Source organism: Myotis myotis, unplaced genomic scaffold (genome assembly GCF_014108235.1).
Source record: "Myotis myotis isolate mMyoMyo1 unplaced genomic scaffold, mMyoMyo1.p scaffold_m19_p_3, whole genome shotgun sequence".
Classification (NCBI taxonomy): Eukaryota; Metazoa; Chordata; class Mammalia; order Chiroptera; family Vespertilionidae; genus Myotis; species Myotis myotis.
Window position 1 is genome coordinate 93067372 of NW_023416335.1, and position 26509 is coordinate 93093880.

The 26509-nt window shown below is 39.7% G+C and overlaps 1 protein-coding gene across 7 annotated transcripts in view; it reads left to right on the forward strand.

Moving 5' to 3' along the window:
- The window catches only part of LRCH1 (leucine rich repeats and calponin homology domain containing 1), a 259657-nt gene that overhangs the window by 170059 nt on the left and 63089 nt on the right, over nucleotides 1-26509 (forward strand). For all 7 annotated transcript variants that reach the window (XR_004966388.1, XM_036301739.1, XM_036301742.1 and 4 more), the window contains exons 4-8: nucleotides 5087-5192; nucleotides 12575-12711; nucleotides 13465-13592; nucleotides 15162-15225; nucleotides 18681-18786. Coding sequence is in view for 6 of the 7 variants with exons in the window: in XM_036301739.1 (XP_036157632.1) it covers nucleotides 5087-5192; nucleotides 12575-12711; nucleotides 13465-13592; nucleotides 15162-15225; nucleotides 18681-18786 (541 nt within the window). In the remaining variant the exon portion in view is untranslated. The remainder of the gene's footprint in view (nucleotides 1-5086; nucleotides 5193-12574; nucleotides 12712-13464; nucleotides 13593-15161; nucleotides 15226-18680; nucleotides 18787-26509) is intronic.

Genomic DNA, 26509 nt, shown 5'->3' on the forward strand with positions numbered 1-26509 from the left:
CGATATTATTATCTGAAAGTGAGCATTGCCTATTAATAATATCGGAATTCACTCTGACACTTTAAATCCTTGTCATTTTTGCATTCTAAAGGGAAGCTAGCAACTAGCACCTATCAGCAAAAGTGTGTTAATCTTCAACATGTATTTAACACTTCCAGAGACTTCCTTTATTGCCTAGAAAGGCTCTGATGAATGTGGTTACTTAAAAGCATGTTGATTAAACCAGTGCAATGTAAGTTTAAGTCATAGGTAAACTTCTCTTTTTTTTTTTAATCCAAATGACAAAATTGAACTGGCTGGTCCATAAAAAAACTAAATTCGAGTATTTAATAATTAGATTTATTCCCGTTAAAAAGAATATAATTAGTAAATATGTATTCTATGTTTATGGTTCATTTTTTGGTCTACCTGTATATTTGTAATATTGTGACACTAAATATATGGTAATTTGATATCACTGAAGCTTGAAATAATTTCCTTTCTCTAAGACATAGCTTAGAGCTAGTAGATAATTCAGAAGGAATTCATTTGACTATTCTAAGAAGCCACTGAATCTGGAATTCATAGCTTGGTAAATTCTAATTAACTTCAGAAGTGTGAGCCGTTAGTGTTTTTCTTTTTTTAATTTATTTTCTTAAATCTTCTTTTCTTTAACAAACTAAAAAACAAACAAAAAAACAAAATCACAACCCTATCTTATCTTGGGCCAATTATGGACAGACATGTTTTAGAGAACCAGGCCATTCTAGGAATATTGCTTTTACATTTTCTAAATGGAAATATCTTATCCCCAAGCATCTATTATCTTTTCCTTTCTCCTCCTCATTCCCCAGCTAATCAAGACATAATTACCTAAGGGTTTCGATTTTTTTTTTAATATATTTTATTGATTTTTTACAGAGAGGAAGGGAGAGGGATAGAGAGTTAGAAACATCGATGAGAGAGAAGCATCGATCAGCTGCCTCCTGTACACCTCCCACTGGGGATGTGCCTGCAACCAAGGTACATGCCCTTGACCGGAATCGAACCTGGGACCCTTTAGTCCCCCCAGGCTGACGCTCCATCCAGTGAGCCAAACCAGCTAGGGCATGGGTTTCAATTTTTTTGATGGAATTTATAACTTCTTAAATTTGGCAAGTTGAATAGAGTTTTCAACAATATTTGCTATACTACAGTGAAAAGTCTTTATCTCACTTATATGCTAGATCAGCCTGGGCATTTTTTCTGTATTCTCTTGGTAGGACAGAAAGTAACTGACAGCAATAAAAAGTATTATTAAAATAATTTGTTCTTCACCAAATACCCTTTAAAATGTGAGTGGACAATTGGACTTTGTGTTTCTAATTGTGTACAGATATCCAGTTCTATAAGTCAGAAGGTAAAACTCGCTTTTATCATGTGAAGTTCTTTAAAAAAGAAAAGGTATATTGGTTATCATTTTCCCTACTGATAAATAAGTATTTAATAGCTGAGGGGAGTTGATCTTCTTTGATAAAGTCATTATGTTAGAAATATATGTTGGAAAATTTACTTTATATTTAGAGAAACAGGATATCCTAAATTCTGGCTAACTAGAGGGTAATGAACAAAATGCAAAATGACTATAGTACAAACAAAAAATGGGATAATAATCTGATGAGATTTTATGCTGTGAAAATGCTGCCTATATCTTTTTGCTTCCCTCTTCTCTCTTTCTATCTCTCAAGAGAAAGGCATTTTTAAAAATTATGAGCTTGAATCTTCTTTAAATTGTCAGTTTCACATTGAAAATCTAATTTCCCTGAATTACAAAAGGGTCTTTCTCATGCTGTCTTTCTCTCACAGACTTATAAAAATTTATTTTAGTTGTCAACTACATAAATTCTCTCTAGAGATGGAAAATAATTCCCACTAGTTCTTCCCCCACAACACCCCTTCCCCAAAACATCACCAGTGTGACTTTATGAGTCCAATAGAATGATTTAATTTCATAGATATCTAGGGCTTACCTGTGTACCATTTGTGTGAGGGCTTTTTAAAAGTAGAATGGGATGGTATCTTTTGCTTATTTGTAACTTGGTTAAGACAAAGAAAGATAAGGCTTTCTGTGAAAGATTTGGTTGTTGACTTCTCTGACTGATCAAATGCCATAGGAATTGGGAAAGCAGACATTTCACTTTTCACTTCTCATACATAGAAGTATATTCAGAAAGACAAAGTAATTTACTGACTCATTGAGGGACCAAGAGTGATTGGACAGATCTCTGGACCTCCTAATTCTGAAATTACTGACACTTTTTGTCTCTGCAGATGTGCTTGCGGTTTTGTGGGTTTTTTTTTAAACACTAGAGATATTTTTCATAAAATTCTGTGTGACTTTTCTGGGGCAGGAGTGATGCACCAACAGCAAGCTTAGGGGAGTGATGCCCTTGAATACCTAGTGTTCTTAGCTCATCACACGCTACCTCCAGGTAGACAGCATCCAGGCTGATTACACGTGTGCCATCAGCCTTTATAGATTACAGTTCACTTCCTTTATCAGGAGTGATATTATTCCTCTTCATCAAGTGATATTCATTTAGTATCTTCATGACCTTGACAGATTAGCAGGTCACCCGAGGATGTTTAGATGAGGGGAGGATAGAGAGCGGCAGTCCGCTGTGTTCTGTATGGCCCTGCTTTTACTTGGAGCCCAGGGTTTCAGGGAGATGGTTCATCTTATCTGAATGAATGTGAAACCAATTTCGAAATGAGGCTTTGCTGCTCTAAAAGGGAGAGTGAAAGAGGGTTTTTTTGCAGGTTCAGCAGTTATGTGGGATACTTAAAGACTTGATCTCATTGGGATCATTCATAGCCCAAATATATCTGTGGTTCTGTGATACCATGGAGGTGCAAGACATTTGGCATGTGTGTTGGAGCATCCTGTGTCCCATAAGTGAGACAGAGTAAACTGCAGTATTTGAGTGTCAACAGCAATAGACTTAGAATTTTATGCAACATTTATTGATTCCTTACCTTATACCTGGCATTTTGCTTGGCACCAAAAGGATGGAGTGAATAAGACATGGTCTCTTCCATCTAGGACAGTGGTTCTCAACCTTCCTAGTGCCACGACCCTTTAATACAGTTCCTCATGTTGTGGTGACCTCCAACCATAAAATTATTTTCATTGCTACTTCATAACTGTAATTTTGCTACTGTTATGAATTGTAATGTAAATATCTGATATGCAGGATGTATTTTCATTGTTACAAATTGAACATAATTAAAACATAGTGATTAATCACAAAAACAATATGTAATTATATATTGTGAAATATTTATTTCTAATTACAAATATGCATTTTCCAATGGCCTTAGGCGACCCCTGTGAAAGGGTCGTTCGACCCCCAAAGGGGTCGCGACCCACAGGTTGAGAACAACTGATCTAGGAGCTCACAGACTTTCAGGAGAAGAGAAACATTTGAGCAGATAAATACAGTAACAGACTATCTGTATGACTACAAAGGAAAAGTGGTCAGTTCTCCCTGGGTGTTATGTTGGAGCAGGAGAGGTGGTGGAAGTCTCAAAAAGGTTTCAGCGTGGAGGCGAGGGTTGAATTAAGCCTTGAAAAATGAGTAGATGGGACAAGAAGACAATACTTATGAATGAAATTCCAGACATGGGAAAAGCCTGAACAAGTTTTGGGGCTGTGCAACAACTTGGCACACACTGGGAGCTATAAGCAGCAATAACCCAGTATAGGATGCAAGGGAGGGCATTCAGAGAGATGGTGTTGGAGAAATACAGACCTGCATCCTAGAGCTGGGCCTTGCTGCAGAGTTTGGAACTTTGTCCTGTAGTCCCTGAGGAGCTTTTGCAAATGTTTAAGCTAGTGAATGACAATGATATTTATACTGTGTAAATTTTCACTCTGGGAAGGATGGATCTAGGGAGGAGAATTAAACATGGAAACCAACCTGGAGACCATTATAGTGTTTAGCTGAGAAAAGCACCGATTTTCAACCTTTTTCATGCCATGGTGCACACATAAACTATTTAGTAAAATTCTGTGACACACCAAGAAATATATTTTTTGCTGATCTGAAAAAAGAAAAAGGTATGATTTTGATTAATTCACACTGGACAGCTCTTGTTGTGTTGGCTCTTGTCCATTATTATTATTGTTATTATTATTATAATTATTATTATTTGAAAGTCTAAGGGAAAAGAGGTCAATGCCTCTGACTACATAGTCAGGAATTGCATGTTTAAAAGATTTTTGTGGCACCTGTTGAAATCGCTGGTCTCGACTAAAGGAGTACCTGGGATGAGGGGTGGAGAGCAGGGCAGAGCTACCGGAGACAAGAGGAAGGGTAGGATTAAGAAAAATAATAACAATATATAAGATTTGAAATGTCATGCCTCCATTTTGCATGTATCAAGAGCTGTTTCAAATCAATAATTAATAGAATATTAATCTTCCAAAGCAAAGAAGACACAATCTACACACCCCACAGACTTGTTTGTAAAATGTAGGTAAAGGTGTTCAGGTCCAAGGTTTCCAGCCCTCTAGTGATAATTCCATTTAAAATAAATAGTGTATCTGAACAATGCATTGATATTTATAGTTTTTCTCTGTAAAATGTGAGCATTTGGTAAGGTGTTACTTAGAGGTTTTATGGGAGAGGGGCTGAACAGTGGGGCTGGTCATTCTTTCCAAGTGTTAGCTCTGGCACTTGCAAGACTTAGACAAATGACAACTTTTCTGAGCTTCATTTTTCTGTTTTGTAAGCATTAGGCTAGTAATATTGCCTCATGAGTTTCAAGTGAGAATGAAATAAGATTGAAGCATGTGAAAGTGGCAGGCCAAGAGGCTGGCAGAGTAGTTGCTGGAGGCTACCAACATCCTTCTTTTTCCTTTTTCTTTTCTTAGAGATTGTTTAAATTGTTGAACTTTCCATTTCTCCTCTGTGCTCAGCCTTACTTGGCTAGGAACCTAGAGACCAATATGAAAGTCTCCCTGTGTAGTTGTCCTCACATTTAAATTCTTTAACGAGATTGCGCATGAAGTGCTTGATTTCCTGGAAAAAGGCATTTATTATTTCTCTCTTTGCTTTCTATACAGGATGTCAGCTGCAACGAGATCACAGCCTTGCCCCAGCAGATAGGTCAATTGAAATCTCTACGAGAACTGAATGTCAGAAGGAATTACCTTAAAGTTTTACCACAAGGTAAAAAAGAAAGAGGGGGAAAATGAATAAAAGTGGAGACTTTGATTATATTTTGTTTGCTTTTGTGTATGCCTATTAATATTATAATTTGAATATCACATGCAGATAACAGAAAAGTTATATTCAAGTTGTAATTTTAGTCAAGGGGCACAGCGATAGAACATTCCCCTTTATAAGGGTGTGTGTGTGTGTGTGTGTGTGTGTGTGTGTTAATTTGCTCAGGCTCCCATAAGTACCATAGTCTGAGTGGCTTAAACAACAGAAATTTATTTTCTCATGGTTCTGAAGGCTGGAAGTCTGAGATTAAGGGGTTAACCAGTTTGATTTCTCTGAGGCCTCTCTCCTTGGCTTGTAGAGGGTCATTTTCTCCCTGTGTCTTCACATCATCTTCCCTCTATGTCTCTGTCCTAATCTCTTCTCAGAAGGAGAGATAAGGACATATTGGATTAGCATCCTCTCCAATGATCCCATTTTAACCTAATTATCCTTTAAAGACCCTGTCTCCAAATACAGTCACATTCTGATGCACTGGGGGTTAGGACTCCAACATATGAATTTGGGGAACACTATTCAGTCCATAACTGGAGGCAACATGAATTGTTTTTATTGCGGACTTGTGAACATCATGCCAACAGTTGAGTTGACATGCTTGGTCCTGTAGATCTGACTGTCATGGTTTCTGGTCTTTTGGGGAGCTGGGGGTCCTGGTTGGAAACCCTTGTGTCTAAAATCTATTTTTCAGGAGAGTTCACTGCCCTTTGGAGTGATATTTGGACTAATGTCACTGATGGTTTGGGTGAACTTCTCCAAGCCTGGAAGCAGTGATGGCTCCAGAGCCTCAGTGCTGAGCTCCTCAGACAGCCCTGCTGTGAGCCAGACTCAGTTTCCTGCTGCTGTGGGCTTCCACAGGGTGTCCTGATACACTATGTTGGAGTTCAAATCAAAAGACATATTTATTCAGGAATTTTGTATAATTAAGAATGTTGGCAATCAGCCTTTTGGGTGGTAGAAGATCAGAATTTCATATTTTGGGGATTCTTATTTGGATCTGAATCAGGAATGAGGTGAGCAGTAGAACACAATGCTTCCTCCAAAACATCCTCTGGTTTTCAAAGAACACTGATTTCCAGCCTTTGCATTTAAGGACACCAGGCTTACCTGATTTCAAACATATGCTAAAAAATATGCCTCAGAGCACAAACATATGTATTTGGAAACAGTCAGCATTTGGTTAATCTGACACTAATACTGCTGTTTGAAAGCTGCTTGATTTTTACTATTCTGTTTCTGCTTCTTGATCTTTGACTTGAAATGCTTCATTATTCGAGGCAAGAATATGGCACTCATAAAAGAGAAAGAACTTTATGAAATGTAATACACTTTATAAATGGAAGGTTTAAGTGTCTGCCATCTTCACCTTTTTCATATGGACTAGCATTTTAAAGAAGTAGAATTAGTAAGTATTTCAGCATAAAGATTGATTACCTGAGATGACTTGGTATAAAAATATAGATGGTTCATTTTGTCACTGCAATCCCATTTTTTAATGTTTGAAATTGTTTTTCTTCCTTTGAGCAAGTACAAAGAGAAAACTCTTACTTATAATTTATAAGCATCTACACTAATAAAAGAGAAACATGCAGATTGGTGTCATTCCACTACGCCCACCAGCCAATCAGATGAGTATGCAAATTAACTCAACAAAGATGGTGGTTAATTTGCTTATGCAAGCAGAGCGAAGACTGAAGACGACTGAAGATGGCGGCCGTCAGGAACTGGAGCGAGAAGGTGGCTTGGGTTGCTCCTGCGACGGAGGAAGCCAAGCTTCCCGCCAGCCCTGGCCTCTGCTCAAGGAGGGGCTGGGGGCCTGAGTCCCTAGGGGGGCATAGCCAGCCTGAAAACTGGCCCTCAGCCCCTCACCCAGGCTCGCCACACCCCCATGGGGTGAGGGTCCTCACTGGGTGGCTTGGCCAGCCTGCAAACAGCCATCAGCCCCTCATCCAGGCTGGCCAGGCACCCCAGTGGGGACCCCCACCCTGAAGGGGCTGTGGCCAGCCTACAAACAGCCATCATCCTCTCATCTAGGCTGGCCAGGCACCCTAGCAGGGACCCCCACCCTGAAGGGGGTATGGCCAGCCTGAAAACAGCCCTCAGCACCTCACGCAAGCTGGCCATGCCACCCCAGTGGGGACCCTCAGCCCATGGGGGTGTGGCTGGCCTGCAAACCACCACAGGCCCCTTGCCCCAAGGGAACCCCCAACCCGATTAGGGGCACCCTTCAGGGCAAACCAGCCAGCCCCCACCTGTGCACCAGCCTCTATACTAATAAAAGGTAATATGCTAATTAGACTGGGAGACCTTCCAGGAGACCTTCCGGATGTTCTTCTGGACAAAGCCATAGTGGGGGGCTGAGGTAGAGGTGCTTAGAAGCCAAGAGGGGAGGGCAGTTGTGGATGATCAGGCTGGTGGGGGGGGGCTATTGGGGGTGATAAAGCCAGTGGGGGTGGGCAGTTGGGGGTGAGCAGACCAGCAGGGGGGCAGTTGGGGATGAGCAGGCCAGTGGGGAGGAAAAGTGGGGGTGAGCAGGCCAGCAGGGGGGACAGTTGGGGGCGAGCAGGTCGCAGGCAGTGTGGTTAGGGGCAATCAGGCAGACAGGCAGGCGAGAGGTTAAGAGTCAGCAGTCCCAGATTGCGAGAGGGATGTCCGACTGCCAGTTTAGGCCTGATCCCTGTAAACTGGCAGATGGACATCCTTCAAGGGGTCCCAGATTGTAGAGGGTGCAGGCTGTGGTGAGGGACACCCCCCCCGACACACACTCGTGCACGAATTTCGTGCACTGGGCCATGAGTATAATTTATAAGCATATATAAGCTCTCATGTGAATCACTGAGAAATCATCACAAATCATTTATTCTTTTCAAAAGGGAAAGTTAATTTTTTTACTGTTGCCTTGTAATAGTATAGAAATGTGTGGAAAGTGCATCTACAAAATTAAGATTTTTATTTCTTTCACCACTACTTACTGTCTTACCTTAAAAGCATTCCTTTCCCTAAAAAGATCAGTTAAAAATTTCTATACTTTCCATAATTATGTTTACTCAGGTTCAATATTTTAAAATCCACTCAAAGCTAAAACAACAGTGTACCGGAAAAGCATTAAAATTTTTTTCTCTCCAAATATCAAGTTTCTTTTTGCTTCACTCTGGAGAACTCTGTTAACAAAAGAGCATTGATAATGCTTTCAGGCAGGGATCTTAAAGACCTTCCATATTTACTTACTTGTTTTTCCTTCTTGAGAATCCCTCCTCATATGCTTTCAGTTTGAGGAGGGGAATGTTTGTGGCCTAATTATCCGTAACAGTTTTATGTCACGGCTGCAAAGAGGAGACTATGTTTTATTCTTCCTAGGGCCAGAACACACACAGGATTAAAGTAACCATTCATTGGCCCTCTTTTTTTTTTTTTATCTTTACTTGAGGATATTTTCCCATTGATTTTAGAGAGAGTAGAAGAGAGAGGGAAAGACAGAAACATCAATGTGAGAGAAACACATTGATTGGTTGCCTCCTGCATGCACCCTGACCAGGGCCCAGGCCAGGGAGGAGCCCTCAACCGAGGTATGTGCACTTGACCAGAATTGAACTCAGGACCCTTTTGTCCACAGGCTGACACTCTATCCCCTGAGCCAAGCTGGCTAGGGCTTTTGTCCCTCTTTAAAAATAATAAATAAAAAAATGTTTGTATTAATTTTAGAGAGAGGGGGAAGGAGAGGAATAGAGAGAGAGAAACAGCAATCAGTTGCCTCCTGAACACCCTGACCAGGAATGGAACCCGGTGACCTCTTGGTTCATAGGTTGATGCTCAACCACTGAGCATCCCGGCCGGGCTCATTGTCCCTCTTTAAAACAGACAGAAAAGTGAGATTCCTTTACACCCCCCCGCACCCACTCTCTTTTTCTGCTGTTTGTTTTGACCTTTCCTGGGCTGGAGTTGTCATTTCTCCTTCAATTTCTTATTATGAAACTGTCAGGTTCTAGTTTTCCTAAACTAAGATGGTCATTGCTATTCCTGCTTTATTTACTTGTAAGTGGCCTTCCCTTCCCTCCTGCTATGTCTTCCAGGAATTCAGCCCTTGGTTTTGCTTTAAAAAGTCTTCCTTTTAAGTGGCAAATAATTCCTGAAGATCCCAAGTCCAATTTAAATTTGCCACTGTTGCCCTGGCCGGTGTGGCTCTGTTGGTTGAGTGTCCTCCTTTGCACCAGGAGGTTGCCAGTTCGATTCCCAGTCAGGGCACATGCCCAGGTTGTGGGCTCGATTCCTGGTAGGGGGCCTATGTTTTTCTCTCTTTCTCCCTCCTCCTTCCTCTCTCTCTAAAAAAATCAATAAACTTTTCTTTAAAAAAAAATTGCCACTCTTTTGTTAACCTAAGTTTCATGAGTAAAGTTAATCATCACAGAGGAGGATTAATATTACTAGAGGTTACAGCAAGCAGATACTGTACTCTTTTTATAAATAACCCCCCTAATTCTTAATGTTTTAGAAAAAAAATATGAAGTGAAAAAGGAGCTTACTTTCCCCTTTTTTTTTCTTTTGACTTTCTGGATTCCAAACTGTTCCTCCCTCTCTTCTCCACCTCCTTCTGCTCAAAGCCCTTTCTTCAAGGCAATCACCAGCACAGTGTGTGCTGAGGCAAATAATTTATCCTGCTATTGGCCCGGAGAGCTGGGTTTGAACAGTGAATTCAAGGCAATTTAAAGAGTACACTTCCTGAGTTCTCTAACCCAGCTGCCCATCTTGGACCTGAGTTTGGGACCTGCTGAGTTCCATGTTCTTCTGCCTTATTTTTAGCATTGCAGTCCCATGACTCCTTTCTTTAATACAAGGTAGTCACTAAGGCATGAAAGAAGGAAAGTTCTTTTCAACCCAGAGGGAGTAGTATTCTGGAGAAGAGATACTGGTTGCTAGTGGCTCTTGGTGGAACTTGAAAGTTAGTATAGTTTAGAGAAGTGAAAACCCTGGGGCAATCTAGGTGGGGAGGAGGAATAGTGTTAATTCTTACTCCAGGGCACTGCCTTTGGTTCCTCTTCTATTTATAGTTTCTGCCCATCCTCCTCTTTGGAATCCTTGAGTATTTGAAAGTACCATGTTTCAACCCTTACCAGGTTCCATAACAAATGTGGCAAGGCTGTTTTGAAATGAACCCTCCGGAGCCTCTGACGCAGAGATCCTAGTGGTTTGTCCCATGCCACCTACATGTTTGGCCTGGCTCAGCCTCGTTGTTGTATGGAATATATTTGACTTGTTTCTTGCAGCTGCCAGTGTCGGTTGGAATGCTTGAAATTACTGAGTGTTTACTATGCTACTGGGTGGGTATTTTAAGCTAAATATAATGTTCTGTCTTGTTTGTGGAGCTACAGAAGACTTTTTAAAAGCAGAATAAAGCCTGGCCATCATGGCTCAGTGGTTGAGCATTGACCTATAAACCAGGAGGTTGAGGTTTGATTCCCAGTTGCAGGCTCAGTCCCCAGTTGGGGGTGTGCAGAAAGCAGCTGATAAGTGATTCTCTTTCATCATTGATGTTTCTGTCTCTCTTCTCCCTTCCTTTCTGAAATCAATAGAAATATCTTATATCTGTATCTATATCTATATATGTATTAAAAAAAGGAAGTAATATGCAAATGAGGTCAAGACTCCGTCACAGTCATGACCAGCTCACGAGGAGGGGCCCAGCTCTCACTGAGCCTGAGAGGTCAACACAGAGGGGCGCCTGCTCCGAGCCTCCGAGATGCGGCTGGGGGCAGGCTCCCAGCAGACACACACACACACACACACACACACACACACAGGGCGCCTGCTTCAAGCCTCCGTGGCCAAACTGCGGCTTAGGTCCCGTCCACTCCTCATGGGGCCTAAGTCATCAGTAGGACATCCCCTGAGGGCTCCCAGACTGTGAGAGGGGGCAGGCTGGGCTGAGGGACCACCCCCCCCTTTCCCCCCCTCCTCCCCCAGTGCACAAATTTCATGCACCAGGCTTTTTTTTTTTTTTTTTTTTTTTTTTTTAAAGCAGAATAAAGCCCTATCTAATCAGGATTATAGGGTTCATTGCAAATTCTGAATTAGATAGCATTTATTTTTTAAAGTGGAGTTAAAAAAAATGAACATATTTCTTGTAACTAGTTCTGAGGTCATGCCAGCCTTGATACATTAAACGGATAAGAATATTTTATATTTAGCATATTATTCATATGTTATCAAGTACTGTTGGCAGTGTCCAGAATGGCACCATGTGGGTTCAGACTGGACCTGGATTCAGCAACCTTGGTACTTGCATTCTGGCTAAGAAAGAATTCAAAGTCAAGACTCAAACTACAAGAGAATATTTATTTAGAAAATCACAGAGGTAGAAGAAGTAATTTGTAGAAGAAATGGGATAATGAAACTAGTTATGGAGGTAAAGGGAGGGCCTTGGATTTTAAAAGTGAGAAAGGTAACATGTCTGTGGGGAGGGGTAAAGGGAGAGGAAGGGGAAAGGTGCAGGCATGCTCCCAGGAGGAAGGCAACCCTTAGGTTCTCCATGCTAAGGGATTTAAGGGTGGAGATTTTTAGGTGATGTCCCAGGAGATGATCTCAATAGGATATTCAGCAGCTTTCCAGGTGTGTCCTTTCAGGGTTAGGATTTCCACTGATTGATTGGTGGCCTAGGGGTCATTATCCAACTCAGCTGGTCCTGAGGTCTGCCACGGGGTTGCTTGTCTAGTTTTGGTACTTATCTGGGCCTGGAGCTGAAATGCAACTGAAATCTAGACGTTATCTCTAGGGAGGGAAGGTCAGGGGTTCTAAACCACATGACAAGTCCTATGCTAAGGGAGGAAAGGTCACCCTGGGGGCAAGGTCCCACCCAGGGACCTTGCTAAGCATGGGGGTGGTGGGGGGAGGCTTTGCACACTGGTGACCTTCTCTACCTGGCCCATCATTCTTGCTCTGCTCATGTCTAACTGCCTACCATAGTACTGCTTGAAAACATTTTGAAGTTAAAACATATTCTGTGTGGTGTGACTTATGTGATTGTTTTGCTAGGAGGATAAAAGCATTTTAAACATAAATATTGTAAATATCACGTATTTTCAGCTCTTCTCAGAACTAACAACAATTCAGATGTATTGGACTCCCAATGAAAGGTTTCCCCTCCCTTTTGCTAAAATATTATGTCTATGCAAATATTATATATTCCTAATGAACAACTTGCTTTTGATTGTGCTAAATGACATTTCTACTGATAAGCAGAAAATAAATTTCTGAATGTTTGGCCATTTAATCTTGTTGCTTTTCTGAGTTTTGTTTTTTTCTTTTTCTTCTTTTTTCTCTTTTTTCTGTTCCTTTAGAACTAGTAGATCTTCCCTTGGTAAAGTTTGACTTTTCCTGCAATAAAGTGCTCGTGATTCCCATTTGTTTTAGAGAGATGAAGCAGCTGCAAGTATTACTACTTGAAAATAACCCTTTGCAGTCTCCTCCAGCACAGGTGAGGGGTCTGGCAAAGATATGTGGGATATGCTATCAATGTGCTCAGGCAACTCTTGCCAGAGCCAGTTTGTTAATATTCTGCTGATTTAATGTTGCATTAGACATGATCATAAGCAGTTACAGTCTCTAAAAATATGAAACCTTGGGTGCATCTGACTACAATAAGTTGTCTTCTCTACCCCAAGTTCATTTGCCAGCATTGGGCTCACTATTCTGATTGCCGCAATCCAGAATTATGTTTGATTATTTTATTATTTGTACATATATTTGAAACTTTTTCATGGAGTAAAAAATTAATATTGTCCTTATCTTAATGTTAGCTGGGAAATGGAGCTTAAGTATTTTGAAATATAATTATTGGTTATTTAGAGACAAGATTCAAGTTCAAATATTAAGCTGTGAGAAAAAAAATGAAATATATATGCTTCCAGAATTGAAATTTTTTCAGGTCAGTTAGCTGACTTCTATATTTTTCATATATTTATACTTAAACACATTTCTGTTAGGATTTTGCATTTTAGTTTAAAAAAAGACTGTACATTGCTTGAGTATGATTTTCTATTCAAAGTGGAATTTGGAGAAAATTACTGCCTAAATTTTTATATGTTTTGTAGAGGTCAAATTTGGTGTGCATTGTTGAAGTGTTTCTTAGAATGAAAAGGCAAAAATTATAATATACAGAGTCGGATATCTAGTGTTTATACTTTGTTTTGCCATTAAAAATAGATAAGTATTATTAATTTTTCCATAGATTTGCACAAAGGGAAAAGTGCACATATTCAAGTATCTGAGCATACAAGCCTGTCAGATTAAAGCAACTGACTCTCTCTATCTGCACACGATGGAGAGGCCACAATTACACCAGCATGTGGAAGACAGGTGAGTGTGACTGCCCTGGCTCAAAGCCCCTTTTAGAATTTTTCTAAGGCCAAGGTATTCCAGGTAACTAAATTAAACAAATTTTTTTTGCTTCACTCAACCAATGCAGATTTATAACTTAGCGTTTCAGAAACTTTTGGAAAAGGAAAGAGAAAATTGATGTTATTGAAAACATTTTGGCATTTCTCGAGTCTTGTATACTCTCTCCTAATCAAAAATCAGTCCTTTTTGAGTGCTGTGTGTATGTGCACACGCGTGTGTGTGTGTGTGTGTGTGTGTGTGTGTGTGTGTGTGTGTGTGTATGGTACATGATATATGATATATGGTCTATATTATAAAAACCCAGTGGCCCTAACATCATTATGATCAAAGACATGTCACCAGGACGCTGAGCACAAGGGTGGGCAGGAACTTGACTCTGGGTGTCCCACAGTGCTGTGAGGTCTGGGGTCTCAGGCCTCGCTCGATTTCCCATGGGTCTGGGTCTCACGAGATTTCACATGCGGGGTCACTAGTCTATAATATAAACATAGGGTCCCGGCCGGGGTGGCTCAGTTGGTTGAGTGATGTCCTGTGAACTAAAAGATCACCAGTTCGATTCCCCATCAGGACACAAGCCCAAATTGTGGGTTGGGCCCCTGTGCAGGAGGCAACTGATCAATGCTTCTCTCTTATATGGATGTTATCTCTCTCTCCCTTCCTCTCTCTTTAAAAATCAATCAGAACATATTAAAATAAATAAACATAAGTATCTTTTGCTTATCAATTAAAACAACAATATTAAGGCTTTTTAAAATTATTATTTTTTAATATGCCTCTGGAACATTGTTAAAAAAAACTGCAGGTTTTATTTTTCTTAATTGTCTTTTTAGAATGCAGAATGCATAGTTTGCCATTTCCTGTTTAGAATGGAAGTGTTAGAATCCTTTCACATGTCCTTGGCCTTTTGTTGGCATAAATCAGGCCTTGAATTTTTGGAGAATGAAATTCTCACACTGAACACTTATAAAACACAGGTTGTTTTTGAGAAGTCTTCACTGCAGGAATCTTTCCTTAACTTTTTATTAAAAAAGAGAACTAGGGACTTAAAATCTCAGACTACCCTAGTGGAACCTTTATATACTGCTTAAAATATGTATTCCTTATTTTTTAAAACATGCCATCAAATTTAGTCACTGGATTAAAGTTTACAGAATTATTCAAGATTACCAACATTTCAAAACATAAGATGTAAAAGCAATTAAGGTTTTCTTTTTCTTTTTTTATATGCTAGAATCAGTAAAATAAGAAAATTGTTAACTGTTTCAAAAAAATTACTTGATTAAAGTGTAAATCCATGAAACCCTGAACACAAAGAATTTATTTTGTGCTCCATTTAGACAGTATAAGTATCTGGTTTTCATTAGGCCCTTGTCTTAACATCCTTTAATACGGAACTGATTTGTGCTGCCTTGTCATAATAATAATTTGTATAGCAAACTCATTATTTGAATATAAATTGACGTATCTTGTGAACTTTGTGATTTTAATTTTTTTATATGAATTCAATATTGATGGCATCTATCTCAGCAAGAAGGATTCTGATTCAGGCGTTGGAAGTGATAATGGAGATAAGCGATTATCGGCCACAGAGGTAAATTTTGTGATCTGTTCCTGATTTTTTTTCTTTCCCTGCTTCTAGATAGATCTGCTACACTTATTGAACTCCTTTCTGGTAAAAAGGCTTTAACCCTCTGCATAGGAATATGTGATAATGTTTGTGAAAGCAATTTGAAATCCTCCAAGTATTATATAAATATTAGGTATTTCTAAATCTTTAATATTTTGCAAATGTCTCAGGAGTAGGATTCCTATCTCCTTCCCCTCCCCCCACACACATTTTCTTGAATGCTTAATAAATATTATGAAATGACTAAGTAATGAGCAAGTATCCATGAGGCATTTTTGATAAATTATTGTTTTTAAATGACAGAGCAATTTAGGAAAACATTGTTATATGCATGCATAAATGTTCAGGAATCAAATGTACATTGCATTTTAGCAGTTTATCCCAAGAAAATGCTTTTATGAATAGCCATACCTTTTATAGCAGTATTTGTTTCCTGGAACTCTTTTTAGATCATTGGGTAAAAAGTTTAATTATTTGTAAACTAAGGAGGCCTCTAACACTAGAGCTTCCTCAAGTGGTGATAAAATAGCTTATTTAGCACAAGTATTATCTCATGCATAGTCTGTTGGATTTCCCCAAATCTCTCACTAGCATACCATTCAGTGGGGCTTCTTGACCTGGGGAGGTAGAAGGGCTAGGTGGAGTAAGCATGATGCAGCATCAGATCTTCCCTTGGTGAGGGAACTTACTGAGTTTCTGTGGTTGTAGAGTTTGAGACACTATAATCCTCTTTGAAGATATAATTAATAGGCAATTACCCCATCTAAGGAATCTATGTTTTTATTATATGTGGTGTGACTCTAGGAAAAATGCCCATTTCCTGTTCTTGTCAGACCTTTGAGTGTAATGTATAGCTAAGGTATTTTAATTTATTTTTAAAAATGCTTTATAAAGCAGTGTTTTAAAAAAACTAGGATACTTAGAATATTTCAAAAGGAAGAAGAATTAGGAGGCAGAAAAAAGGCTATGTTAATAAAAGAAAAATGACTGTCATGGAGCCACATTAATAGTTTACTATGGTTCCCTGGGGGAGAAAATACTCAACACATTGCTTTATAAGTTGTGTTTAATTCAACCCCTTTAGCTTTATTAAAATTCCTAAGTCTCCTGAAATGCCCCATTGTTATAGAAATTACTCACCCTAAGCTTATTTCTAATAAATTAAAATAGACTCTGCTTTATCCTTACCTGCCTTCTAAGGATAATTAAGTTCATTAATGAAACATTGCACAAAGAACTTCATTATCCTTCTGTTCTCACTTACTATAAGTAGGATGGTAATATCATTCTAAAAGAGGAAGTCAAGAGTTTATTCTCTCCTTTTTAACTAGATGTATATCTTTGGAATTTTGCTGAGTTTTTCGATGGGAGGAGGGTGGAAGGAAGAAGGATTATAGAGAAGATTATATTCAATAGAATAAGAAGCACAATTCTCACATGGTAGCCTCATTACCTGAGGATACCTCCAACAAAATTTTGTTTTTTAGAATGATAAAAGTTCTGAATTAACCATTGTAGTCTTCTGTTTCACTTTGTTTGGCAATATGTTACCATATATGGTCAGGTGATCTTGCTCCCCATTTATATCTCATTGTGGGGTTCAAGGATCACACCTGGTTCCCTTTATTGCTATTGCCATTATCTGATTGCTTTAGCATTTGTCAGTAAAAAGTTAAAAACACATTTTTCTCAAGATAAACAAGCCAAAAAATTGGGATCTCATTGAACGTCAGTTTAATGAAGGAAATGCACATTTATTTTCTGCTAGTTTCTACACAATTTGTGTACATGTCCAAAAGTAAATGAACATTGTACTCTGAAAGTCATAGCCTCAGAAATTTAGGAGCAAGCCAAAATCAGCTGAAGTGAGGTTTCTGGTCCTTGTGATTTGGAAAACTTCACTAAGTAATAACACTGAGGTAGAGACATCTATACTAATAAAAGCCTAGGTGGCCCTCACGCCCTCGTGCAACGCCCTCATGTCATCACAAGATGGCCACCCCCACGTCATCACAAGATGGCCATCAGAAGATGGCCGGCAGAGGAGGGCAGTTGTGGGTGAACGGGCCAGCAGTGGAGGGCAGTTGGGGGCGATCGGGCCTGCAGGGGAGGGCAGTTGTGGGCGACCAGGCTGGCAGGGGAGGGCAGTTGGGGGTGACCAGGCTGGCAGGGGAGGGCAGTTGGGGGCAATCGGGCCTGCAGGGGAGGGCAGTTGGGGGCCATCAGGTCATCAGGGGAGGGCAGTTGGGGGCCATTGGGCTGGCAAGGGAGGACAATTGGGGGCCATCGGGCTGGCATGGGAGGGCAGTTGGGGGCAGTTGGGCCATCAGGGGAACAGGCGTCAATCAGGCCTGCAGGGGAGCAGTTAGGCGGGTATCAGGCTAGTAGGCAGAAGTGGTTAGGGGCAATCAAGCAGGCGAGTGGTTAGGAGTCAGCAGTCCCAGATTGTGAGAGGGATGTCCTACTGCTGGTAGGACATTTACTTTTGGACATCTGTCCTTGGCAGTGAGACATCCCCCAAGGGGTCCCAGATTGGAGAGAGTGCAGGCTGGGCTGAGGGACCAGGCCTCTAGTAGGAAGATAAATGAGGCTCCATATTTTATTTGTAATAGAATCAGACATTTTCTGAGTAAACTTCATCAACTGGTATCGGAAACAATACTCGCACAAAAAACTTACTCCAATTACCAAATTGCAGTGTTACTCCAAAAATTGCACAAAATCATTTAGCACTTTTATATGTTTAATGTAGCAGCCTCATCCTAAAACAGGGAAATAAACTGAAACTTAATTTATAAAGCACGTAAAGTGCACTGTAAATAAATGAGATATTGTCACAGAGGTTGACTGTCTGCTTTCTGTGAAGAGCCACATGAAATCTTAATGGAGTTTTGGTAAATTAGTGTTGTCAGAGTTCACAGTAATGTCACTGTTAAAATGGTTGATTCGATGTAGGACTCCTATGGTGACATATTTGCAAGTATTCCTTGTTCTGTCAGGTGTTGCACAGTCCTTCTTAGTACCCGGACTATGGCTCTTAGGTTAGCAAATATCACCAGGCACCTGGTCAAATTTCAGCTCAAAACATGTACAGAGAAGTATATGAGTGTTAGCTCAATAAATTTGACACAGTGAACCATATTACCAGCTCCCAGTTCAAGAAACGGGACTTTACCAGGACCCCCGAAAGCCCCACTCATGTGCCCACCCACTCACCCAAGAGCAGCCACTATCCCGACTTCAATACCATGGATTAGTTTTGCCTGTTTTTAAACTTATGTAAATGAATTGTCCTTTGTATCTGGTGTCTTTTACTCAATATTAAAAACACTTTTGTTTTTTTTTTAACCATATAGCATTCTCTTAATCTACATGCTAACACTTCTCCTTGAATGAAGCAGTGCCTTGTTTCTTTCTAGCCTTCTGATGAAGACACTGTTAGCCTTAATGTTCCAATGTCAAATATCATGGAAGAAGAACAGATCATCAAGGAGGACTCATGCCATCACCTTAGTCCCATAAAAGGTCTGAGAATGAAAGACGGGAAGAAAGTGCTTGTTTGTTTAAGTTTAAAATGCTGTGTTTACAATATGCACACACATGGCAATAATAATAGTTAACTTTTATTGCACATTTCCTATGCACCAGGTACTGTGCTAATCTGTGAAGATGATCTCATTGAAACTTCAAAACTCTAAAGTGGATACTCCTAATTATCTCAATTTCATAGAGGAAACTGAGGCTCAGAGAGTTTAAGTAATGTGCCAGTGGTCATGCAGCTAGTAAATAGTGAAGCTGTTCTCATTCTGAAGATTTATATGGATTCTTTAAATTAATTATTTGAAAGAAAATAAATGTAGATATATTACTTAGGATAACTCTATTGTAATACATAAAATCCCCAAATCTCATTGGTTTAACACAATCCAAATTAAGTTCAAATAGGAGTTGTGATTGACAGGCAACTGCCCTCCAAGTGGTGATTCAAGGACCCAAGCTTCTTTCATGCTGAGATTTCACTCTCTTTAACATAAGACTTCCAAAGTTTCTGAATCCTTCTGTTTCAAAACAGAAGGGGGAGCACATGGAGATTTGCTCATAGGAAGTTTTTATGGACTGGGCCTAGTGGGAGCATCCAGCACTTATACCCTAGTCTTGGTTGTGTGGCTACAGCTAACTACACGTGAGGGTTGGAGATGTAGTTGAGTTGTATCCCCCAGCTTGACTTTGGACAAGTTAATGGACCTTAATTCTCTCACCTGTAAGTGATTAGATGATTAGATTAGGTAATCTTTAACTGCTACTATAGCTTTAAAATTATGGTCCTTTGATAATATCAAATGATGTCCTGCATACTTTCAAAATACTAGTAATATATTTCATATCTTACTGGTGTGTTTCACACAGTGAACCATATTACCAGCTCCCAGTTCAAGAAACAGGACTTTACCAGGACCCCAGAAAGCCCCACTCATGAAGCCCTCGTTTGATTATGGCAGTATTTAGGCTGCTCCTGTTTATTCAGTGATTTTTAAAGAAAATACTAAAATTTAGTGTTTACTAATTTGTGACGAAGACTATTTCATGATGTATGACTAGTATAGAATTAAATTAATATGCAGATTATTTACCTAATAGTTTGAATATGCTTTCTTTAGTGACAGGTGAGCCATTTAAACTTACTCAAACTTTAATGTTTGCTTTCACTTTTTACATTTAGGTTTTTAAGTGAGGACTTAAGTTTAGCATTTATTGATCTGAGATAATGATTGGAACCATATATTGTCCAAAACTATAATTGTAAACTTTATGCAAAAATATAACTGCCACTTCATTGATTTAGATAAGTTTTATTACATTATGCAGTATAGCAGATAGTGTTTCAGGCAAATTTAAAAATATATATATAATTTGTTGGCAGTGAGTTTTTCCCATCTGTTGTAGAAGTGAGTATTCTGCTGGCCAGTTGTCCTTCATGGTGGTCCTACCTGGTCCTTTTTAGTCTTCAGATCAGAGAGGAAACATTGGTGCTCCTTTTGCCTCCCCTTCACCCTCTGGATTGCAGAGTGGAACACAGCCTAGTTGGATGTGCTCTGAGAGTGCTTTCCTCCCTATGTGGCCCTTGCCATAGTCACATATTTTGTTGTTAGGATGTTAGGTTCTTGTTTTAGCTTATTCCCACACTCTTCCTTGAGATTGTTTGCTACTTAAGGACCATGAGTCAGGTTTGACTAGCTTTTAAATTCCTACAATGTTTAGCTTACCTGACATTTAGTAGTTGCTCAGTAAGTATTTGATGAATTTTGAATTTGAAATATTTACTCATCACACATGACTTAGAACACAAAAGCTCTCTTATACTTTCTTTTCTTTGTTCCTTAAAAACATAAGACATGCCTGGCCAGCGTGGCTCAGTGGTTGAGCGTCAACCTATGAACTAGGCAGTCAGGGTTCGATTCCCAGTCAGCACATGCCCAGGGTTGGGGCCTTGATCCCAAATGAAGGGCATGCAAGAGGCAGCCAATCAATAATTCTCTCTCATCATTGATGTTTCTGTCTCTCTCTCCCTCTCCCTATCTCTCTGAAATCAATAAAAATCTATTTTAGAAAAAAGAAAAACGTAAGATGTGAGCAGAGCAGATTTTGTGGATGACCTGCTGCTCTCCCACACTGCCAGCATTATTAGAATAAATACTCATATATGATTTTTTTAAAAGCCTAAGACGGAATTTGATTTTAAAAAAATAAATCATTATGTTGAAAATATTACAAATCCCACCCCCCATTTACTCCCTCTAACCCACTGCTGTCCCAGGCCTCCACAACCCTGTTGTCTATGTCCATGGGTTATGCATATACGCATACAAGGTCTTTGGTTGATTACCCCCCATGCAACCACATGCCCTGCCTTCCTGCCCAGAATCCACACTCTGTTCCATGCTTCCATGTCTCTGGATCCACTCCATTCATCAGTTTATGTTGTGTCATGTATCCCTCACATGAGTTAGATCATGTAATACTTGTCTTTCTCTGACTGACTTATTTTGCTTAGCATGATACCCTCCAGGTCCCTCCATGCTGTCTCAAAGGGTAAGAGATTCTTCTTTTTACTGCTGCATAGAATTCCATGGTATAAATGTACCACAGCTTTTTTATCCACTCATCTACTGATGGGCACTTGGGCTGTTTCCAGATCTTAGCTATTATAAATTTTGCTGCTATGAACATAGGAGTGCATGCATTCTTTCTGATTGATGTTTCAGGTTTCTTAGGATATATTCTTAGAAGTGGGATCACTGGGTCAAATGGCAGTTCCATATTTAATTTTTTGTGGAAGCTACATACTGTTTTCCATAATGGCTGCACCAGTCTGCAGTCCCACCAGCAGTGTAGTAGGGTTCCCTTTTCTCCACATCCTCGCCAGCACTTGTCATTAGTTGATTTGTCGATGGTAGCCATTCTGACAGGTGTGAAGTGATACCTCATTATTGTTTTAATTTGCATCTCTTTGATGATCAATGACTTTGAGCATGTTTTCATGACTCTTGGCCATCTGTATGTCCACTTTGGAGAAGTGTCTATTCAGGTCTTTGGCCATTTTTTAATTGAATTATTTGTCTTCCTTTTGCTAAGTTGTATGACTTCCTTATATATTTTGGATATTAACCCTTTATCAGATGTATCATTGCCAAATATGTTCTCCCATACAGTGTGCTCCCTTTTCGTTTTGTTGATGATCTATTTTGCTGAGCAGAAGCTTTTTATTTTGATGTAGTCCCATTTGTTTATTTTCTCCTTAGTTTCCTTTGCCCCAGGACATAAATCCATAAACATATTGCGATGAGAGATGTCTGAGATTTTGCTGCCTATGGTTTCTTCTAGCATTTTTATGGTTTCACCACTTACATTTAAGTCTTTTATCAATTTTGAGTATATTCTTATGTATGGTGTAAGTTGGTGGTCTCGTTTCACTTTTTTTTAAAATTAAATCTTTATTGTTCAGATTATTACAGTTGTTCCTCTTTTTTCCCCCCCATAGCTCCACTCCACCCAGTTCCCCCCCCACCCTCTGCCCTCACCCCGCCCCCACTGTCCTCATCCATAGGTGCACGATTTTTGTCCAGTCTCTTCCCGCACCCCCCACACCCCTTTTTCCCCCAAGAATAGTCAGTCCACTCCCTTTCTATGCCCCTGATTCTATTATAATCACCAGTTTATTCTGTTCATCAGATTATTTATTCACTTGATTTTTAGAGTCACTTGTTGATAGATGTGTATTTGTTGTTCATAATTTGTATCTTTACCTTCTTCTTCTTCCTCTTCTTAAAGGATACCTTTCAGCATTTCATATAATACTGGTTTGGTGGTGATAAACTCCTTTAGCTTTTCCTTATCTGTGAAGCTCTTTATCTGACCTTCAATTCTGAATGATAGCTTTGCTGGATAAAGTAATCTTGGTTGTAGGTTCTTGGCATTCATCACTTTGAATATTTCTTGCCACTCCCTTCTGGCCTGCAAAGTTTCTGTTGAGAAATCAGCTGACAGTCGTATGGGTACTCCCTTGTAGGTAACTGACTGTCTTTCTCTTGCTGCTTTTAAGATTCTCTCTTTGTCTTTTGCCCTTGGCATTTTAATTATGATGTGTCTTGGTGTGGTCCACTTTGGGTTCCTTTTGTTTGGGGTTCTCTGCGCTTCCTGGACTTGTAAGTCTATTTCTTTCACCAGGTAGGGGAAGTTTTCTGTCATTATTTCTTTAAATAGGTTTTCAATATCTTGCTCTCTCTCTTCTTCTGGCACCCCTATAATTCAGATGTTGGTACGCTTGAAGCTGTCCCAGAGGCTCCTTACACTATCTTCGTATTTTTGGATTCTTTTTTCATTTTGCTTTTCTGGTTGGGTGTTTTTTGCTTCTTCGTATTTCAAATCTTTGACTTGATTCTTGCGCTCCTCTGGTCTGCTGTTGGAACTCTGCATAATATCCTTTATTTCAGTCAGTATATGCTTAATTTCTAGTTGGTCCTTTTTTATAACCTCGAGGGTCTCACTAGATTTCTTGAGGGTCTCACTAAATTTATCGGTGGTTTCTAGAAAATTCTTGAAAAAGCTTATAAGTTTGGTTTTGAACTCTATATCCAGTAGTCTTCTTTCCTCCATTTCTGTCATTTGTGACCTGTTTCTTTGTCTTCGCATTTTGGCTGCTTCCCTGTGTTGATAGAGTGGCTTTCTGTGCTAGGTGTCCTATAGGGCCCAGTGGCTCAGCCTCCCCAATTACCTGAAGTGGACACTCTTGGTGCACCCCTCTGTGGGCTTTGTGCACAGTCTTGTTGTAGTTAAGCCTTGATTGTTGTAGGTATCACTGGGAGGAATTGACCTCCAGGCCAGTTGGCTGTGAGAATCAGCTGTGTCTACAGTGGGAGAACTTCTGTGCTGGAGACACACTTCTGGGGCAAGACTTGCTTCAGTGGGGCTTTGGTGCTCACTGAGTCTGCCCCCTGAGTGTGTCCCTTATGGATCTAAGGAGCTGTAATTGGATGGTTCCACTCTGACCACTGGGTACACTGGCTCTTGGATCTAAGGAGGTGCTAATTTAGCCTCTGCCTGAGTCTACCCAGCAGGAGCTACGAAGAGATTTGCAGATTCCCCTTCCTTGTTTGGGTTTGGAGGTACCCAAATGAGGCCCAGCTGTGAAGCAATGCAAGCTGCTGTGATGCCTTGGACCTTCTCTTGGAAGTTCTGGGTCTGTCTGGCCCAGCTGCAGTTTGTTAGGTAATTTTCAGATTTCAAAGGGCCAGGGCATTCATATGCAAAAGCTTCTGCCGAAGCTTGGGTGGGGTGGGGGTCTCAGGGAATCAACAGGGTTGAGCAAGCAGCTATGGCTGATCCTCAGCTCTGCCCTAAGGGGCCCCGGGTCTCAGTGTCCTGGTAATTGCTGCAAGCACCTTTGAGAGAAAGCTGCCCTCGAGTTCCGAGTTCTGCCCGCTGCCAGACAGTGCAGTTTCTCCCTGTATCAGTCTGAGTCCCCAGAGACACCCGGAACTGTAGTTCAGAGCAATTGGGGCCTTGTGACTTCCTCCCAATTCAAAAAGACAGCCGTGTCCTCACTTGCCAGCCCTTGCTGCATGCACCTCCATACCTCTGCACTTCCGCGCCTCCTCTGAGTCTCAGTGTGCTTTTCTCTTTCCTTCTAGTTGTAGAATTTCCACTCAGCTAACCTTCCTGTGGTTCTGGATGATGTCCGTTTTGTCTTTTAGTTGTATTTTTGGAAGGCAGCTATGCTCACCACTATACCACCAACGCAACCTTAGTTGTATTTTTGAATTTGTTGTGGGAAGCAGCAATTTCCGGTGTTTACCTATGCCGCCATCTTGGTTTCTCCTCTGTAGTTTCACTGTTTTACAATTTTCCCAACACCATTTATTGAAAAGACTGTCTTGATTCCATTGTATGCTCTTGCCTCCTTTGTCAAATATTAATTGCCCATAATGGCTTGGGTCCATTTCTGGGGTCTCTGTTCTGTTCCATTGATCTATATGCCTGTTCTTGTGCCAGTACCAGGCTGTTTTGATTATGGTGGCTCTGTAATATAAATTGAAATCTGGTATTGTGATCCCTCCAACTTTGTTTGTCTTTCTCAAGATTGCTACGGCTTTTTGGGGTCTTTTTTGGTTCCATATATTTTTTTGGAATATTTTTTCTAAATCTATGAAATATGCTGTTGGTGTTTTAATAGTGATTGTATTGAATCTGTAGATTGCCTTGGGTAGTATGGATATTGTAATGATGTTGATTCTACCATTCCATGAACATGGTATATTCTTCCACTTATTTGTATCTTCTATCTTTTTTTTTCAATGTCCTGTAGTTTTCCATGTACAAGTCTTTACCTCCTTGTTTAAATTTATTCCAAAGTATCTTAATATTTTTGTTGCAATGGTAAATGGGATTGTTTGTTTAGGTTCTCTTTCTGAGAATTCATCATTGGTGTGTAAAAAAATCATTGATTTTTGGGTGTTGATTTTGTATCCTGCTACATTGACAAATTCACTTATTAAATCTAGTAGTTTCTTAGTGGAGTTTTTAGAGTTTTCTATATACAATATCATGTCATCAGCAAATAATGAGAGTTTTACTTCTTTTCCAATTTGGATGCCTTTTATTTCTTCTTCTTATCTGATTACTGTGGCTAGTAGTTCCAGTACTATGTTGAATAAGAGTGGTGAAAGCAGACATCCCTGTTTTGTTCCAATTTCTAGAGGAAATAGTTTTAATTTTTGCCCATTGAGAATGTTCTCTGTTGGTTTGTCATATATGGCTTTTATCATGTTGAGATATGCTCCCTCAATTCCCACTTTGCTGAGAGTTTTTAATAAAAAAAAAAAAAAGGGTGTTGGATTTTGTTGAATGCTTTTTCTGCATCTAATTGATGTGATCATGTGATTTTTATCTTTCAGTTTGTTTATGTGATGTGTCACGTTTATTGATTTGCAAATATTATACCAGCTTTGCATTCCTTGAATAAATCCCACTTGGTCATGGTGTATGATCTCTTTAACATATTGCCGGATCTGATTTGCTAATGTTTTGTTGAGAATATTAGCATCTATGTTCATCAGGGATATTCGCTTGTAATTCTCTTTCTTTTTAGTGTTTTTATGTGGTTTTGGCCTCATAAATAATGCTGGCCTCATAAAAAGAGCTTGGAAGTGTTCCCTCCTCTTGGATTTTTTGGAATAATTTGAGGAGTATAGGTGTTAGTCCTTCTTTGAAAGTTTGGTAAAACTCCCCTGTAAAACCATGCAGACCTGGGCTTTTGTTTGCTGGGAGGTTTTTGTTTTTTTTTATTACTGCTTCTATTTCATCAATTGCTATTGGCTGATTTAGGTTATCGGATTCTTCCTGATTCAGTTTTGGGAGATTGTATTTTTCTAGGAATTTGTCTATTTCATCCACATTGTCCAACTTATTGGCATATAGTATTTTCTTACAATCTTTTGTATTTCTGTGGTGTCAGTGGTTACTTCTTCATTTGTGTTTCTGATTTCATTTATTTGGGACTTCTGTCTTTGTTTCTTGATGAGTCTGGTTAATGGTTTGTCAATCTTCTTTATCCTTTCAAAGAACCAGCTCTTGGTTTCATTGATTTTTCATATATTTTTTTAGTCTGTATGTCATTTATTTCTGCTCTAATCTTTATTATTTCCTTGCTTCTACTTACTCTGGGCTTTTTTGTTGTTGTTGTTGCTCTCTT